Source organism: Chenopodium quinoa, unplaced genomic scaffold, assembly GCF_001683475.1.
Source record: "Chenopodium quinoa cultivar QQ74 unplaced genomic scaffold, ASM168347v1, whole genome shotgun sequence".
Taxonomy (NCBI): Eukaryota; Viridiplantae; Streptophyta; class Magnoliopsida; order Caryophyllales; family Amaranthaceae; genus Chenopodium; species Chenopodium quinoa.
In genome coordinates this window covers 7,507,259-7,511,642 of record NW_018742418.1, presented here as the reverse complement: position 1 = coordinate 7,511,642, position 4,384 = coordinate 7,507,259, and the positions used below count along the sequence as shown (strand labels likewise).

The 4,384-nt window shown below is 37.5% G+C and overlaps 1 protein-coding gene across 1 annotated transcript; it reads left to right on the top strand.

The window, feature by feature from the left end:
• Positions 1-2,101: 2,101 nt before the first annotated feature.
• LOC110714242 lies at positions 2,102-4,009 on the top strand. Its single transcript, XM_021892739.1, has 4 exons — positions 2,102-2,106; positions 2,201-2,961; positions 3,168-3,361; positions 3,476-4,009. The coding sequence occupies exons 1-4, from the start codon at positions 2,102-2,104 to the stop codon at positions 4,007-4,009; spliced, it is 1,494 nt and encodes a 497-aa protein (XP_021748431.1).
• The last annotated feature ends 375 nt before the right edge of the window (positions 4,010-4,384 follow it).

Genomic DNA, 4,384 nt, shown 5'->3' with positions numbered 1-4,384 from the left:
TCTGGATAATTTTTAAAATCTTATGTTTAAATTTATAATTGTAATTATTAGTTACATTGTATTTATTTAGGATACTTAACGATTATTTGTCCATGTAATGACATACAATTAGATGTTGTATACTTAATATATGGATGACTTTGGTTATTTTTGGAGATGATGAAAAAATTCCAATGCATAGATTTGATTTTATATCGCAACAATTTTTCATTTATTGGTAAATATATTGATTTATTTTACATAAATGTAAAGATTTAATTTATATCAATTTCAGTTTGACTAACATTTCACAGTTCAATTTATCCATTGATGCAGTAGGTTGGTTGTGGACGAGGTTGGTGATTTTATTGAAATAAAAGATATGGTACAACAATGAATAATGATTTAGAATTTAAATTATTAAAAATTTATCATTTCACATTAAAGATTTTATATAATGGAAAAATATCATATTTACAATTTATTTATATTTAATAACTTCATATAAATTATAGTAAAAAAAAATATTAAACTTTTGTAATTTTGTCTGAAATTATTAAATATAATAAATCAAATAATTAAAAATCTTAGATGAAAAAATCGTGCATCACACGAACTTTTATTTAATTAAATAAAAACGGAAGGAGTATTACATTTCTTAAAGTAATCCAAACTACTCTCTTCCAAAAATAGTGTTTATAAAGTCGTTAGAGTTGTTTGCGTATTTAAATTACTATACATTTTCTCTTTATCTCGAAATTTTTCTTTTACTTTAGTTTTTTCTTACAAGTTTGACTCGCTTAGGCAAATTCTGGGGTCGCTGGGTAAGAATGCAGAGAAGAAAAAATAAAAAATGAAGAAGCAAAAAAAAATGGTTCCGCCGAGTAAGACTGTGGAGAAGAAGCAAAACAGAATGGTTCCGCCGACTCAAAACTAAGAAGGAATGCCGCCTACTACTAAAAGACCGGTTTTTGCAAAAGTTACATTCTTCTATGCAAAAAGAAGACTTAAAAAGAACAAAGAAGTTTGGATCCGACGCTGAGCACAACAGAATGAAGTTGCTGAGTCGGTTTCTTTTGCTCAACCACTACTCATTGCTGTGTTGTCCCAACCCAAGGCGCGTCTCGTCGCGTGAAGGGTCTTATTTTGGGGGAAGGAAGGCTCGTTTTGGTTCATGAGCAGCGTGTTAATTTGATTCATTATTCTCAGCAATCTACTGAAGCAGCTTCAATCCTTGTTCAAACCGCTTATCCAATTTCTCATTTAGAGGTGACGAATTGATCTCCTGGTTCGACAGGACCTGATAAGAATGGATAGCTTTAGAAAGAAAACAGGGAAGGGGCCTTTATGACTAGTGAACGAATGCGCTGTTATGAGCTAACGAGTTTTCCTTTTTTTCTGCTGAACTCGGAGAAGAGGAGGTAGCGGTTCGTGCTTGAGTTGAATCACTTGACTTTGGCCCTATCTTTCTATTTAGATAAGTAGTAGATCCCCTTACCAGGAAATGAACTAGGTAAAAGCTATAGGCAGCCAATTGCGTCTATCATTGAAGGCAGCCAAGAGTCACTCAGGGCTTTATTCAGCTCGTTATAGTCCATTAGTGGGTCTAAGGCTAATCTTTCTTGTCCGGTAAGAAAGCAAGGGAGCCTCTGGCTTTGCCCCTTCGTCTTGCCACAGCTGTGATATAATCTGTCTATACCTTACTCGGTTCAGTCAGATTATTCAGTAAGATATGGTTTGATGTTTGAGGCTTCGCTTCACTGTTAGCTAGGTTCAGGTCTTTCCCCCTCCTAGTAGTCAGTCTGTTCTTTCGAGGTAAACGAGAGTCTACGTTTAGTTGAACGTAGCCCGCAGAAGTCAAGAGGTTGGTTATAAGGGCGACTTCCAGAGAAAATTAAGACGAGGGAAAAAAAATGAGCATTCCGGCGTTACGCGCCTTTTCAGTAAAGGAGCGAAAGGTTAGACCTTAGAAAGTCAGCGAACAACATAGGTACGCTCGCTTGTTGTCTTGTTCTCTGCCGCGAACTGGGATCGCTCGCCAGCTAGGTCAGATTGGAGCAACATAGTAGTAAACTATCGTTTCTAGGAAGCATGGAAAAAAACAAGTAATTGTAAAATAAAAATGAAGTAAGAATGAAGGAATAAAAAATAAATGAGTGTAAATAAAACGATATGTTTTGTTTGTTTACAACAGTCACAAACTTTGCTTTTGATATTAAAGGGAAGAAGGCCCCTCATTTTCAATTTCTGGTGGACAAGATATCGGAAAAGATAGTATCCTGGCTTCTCTGCATATCTCACAACCAGCAAAGCTAATACTTATCAATACAGTGTTGATGAGTATGACTGCTCATGTCATGAAGTGTTTTAAGTTGCCTCAAAGTATAGCTAACAAAATAGATTCTTTAATTGCGCGGTATTGGTGGGCGAAAAGTGGCCAGAAAGGAGTGCATTGTGTAGGCAGAAATGTCATACAACTTCCCAAAAGTATGGGTGGTTTGGGTATTCGAGGTACATCAGATTACAATAGTGCACTCGTCTTCAAACAAGCAATCAGGATGCATTTCAACCCCCAACTTCTTCTCTCCAGAGTCTATCGAGGTTTCCAAGATTGTGGTATTTGCAATATCGCTAAACCTTATATAAGAAGGGGAAATCCGTCGATGGGGAGGTCTAGCATCCAAAAGGTCAATGAATTTTTTAAGGAAAGGTTTGCTTGGAAAGTAGGGAATGGAAATAGTATCTCGGCAATCAGTATGCCATGGGTGCATGGGAATGTTCCAGTGGTCAAGTTGGGTCAAACCCTGAGGTTAGCTAGAAATTGGAAAGTCAGCGATTTTATTAACAAGGAGACCAAGAATTGGGATGCAGGGAAGGTGAGAGATTGTTTTGAGTGGGACTGGGCACGAGCAATCCTAGCACTGAACTTCCACAGGCTAGTGAGGATGACTTCACATATTGGAGATTTCATCCGTCAGGAAGGTATACAGTAAAAACAGGATACTACTTTTTATCAAAAGGCAAAGGGTTAGAGGATGCAAGGTTTTTGGAAAGGGAACATAACTTTATAAAGCTAATTTGGAGATTGGATATCCAACCAAAATGGAAATACTTTGTGTGGCGACTCTTCCATGATGGTATCGCGGTAAAAGTTAATTTAGCATGTAGGGGAATCCCTGTTGATACAGGGTGTGATCTTTGGAGGGTGGGTATTGAAGATTGCCAACACCTATTCAGGTTTTGCACTCAGGCAAGGGAAGTTTGGGAATCCGGCTTCCTGAATATTTGTCCTGACCAGCCGAATGCCACCTCTCTGAGAGGGTGGATTCAACACTATATCCTGCTTTTTTATAGCGAGGATGGTAAGCATGGGCGTTGTATGGTAGAGTTCATTGCGACACTTTAGGAACTTTGGAAAGCGAGAAATGAGAGATGTTTTAAGGGGATGGAGGGGTCTACTAGTTAGGTAAGCGTTTTTATTAACATTGCACTTCAGGACCATGATACTTTCTTCAACCATGGCAACAATGACTATGGGGGAGAGGTTAGGAGTGGTGAGGACCCAGTGTTTCCCCCGGGTTTTCACCTGGTCCAGCTAGGTAAAGAAGGAGATAAGCTGGATGGCTTTGTTGTGGAAGTTGATGGCTCTTGGGATAAAAACTCGACGAGAGCAGGGATAGAGTGGGCGGTTCAAACTCAAGGGCAGGGCCATGAGGTGGAGGAAGGGGGGAAACAGGATGCTGCAACGTCTGCTATCCAATGTGAAGCCTGGGATTGTCTGGAAGCCATGAGGTGGGCCCGATTACAAGGAAGAAATGGGATCCTAGTTCTGTCTGATTCTGTCACTTTGGTCAATAGCCTTCTGTACAAGGCAAATGAGGGGGTGTCGATAAAGTGGCTCATCAAGGAGATTAGGGAGATAGGATCGACCTTTCAACGATGCGCTATTTTAAAGGTCCTAAGGGAGCAAGTCCAAAAAGCTAATGATATAGCTAGGAAGTGCAGGATTACTCCATCCCTTCTGTTATAAGTGTTTTACTTGATTTTGCTTTTGTCAAAAAAAAAAAAAAAAAAAAACAACTTTGCTTTTACTAATTTTACTTATTTTTATATACTACGGAGTAGTAATTATAACATGGTCTATAAGTTTTAAAATGGCTCAAGGAATGAATGGAGCATTTACATTCTTATTACTTTCTTATGTTTTTTAAGTGTTATAGTTTGACTAAATATACATATTAAAAAGGATTTTCACCATTAGTTTTTCTAATTTTTTATTACAAAATTCTAACAATAATAAAAATACATTGTGACTAATCCAATACTCGTAATATATTATACAATAACTCGCATTTATTTTTTATATATATATATTATATTTGTAAAAATTTCACACGTGGAGTTT

Coding starts and splice junctions, on each gene's coding strand:
- LOC110714242 (XM_021892739.1), top strand. Junction 2,962..3,167: donor AGATTTCATCCGTCAGGAAG/GTATACAGTAAA, acceptor CTGTTGATACAG/GGTGTGATCTTTGGAGGGTG. Junction 3,362..3,475: donor GTAAGCATGGGCGTTGTATG/GTAGAGTTCATT, acceptor ATTGCACTTCAG/GACCATGATACTTTCTTCAA.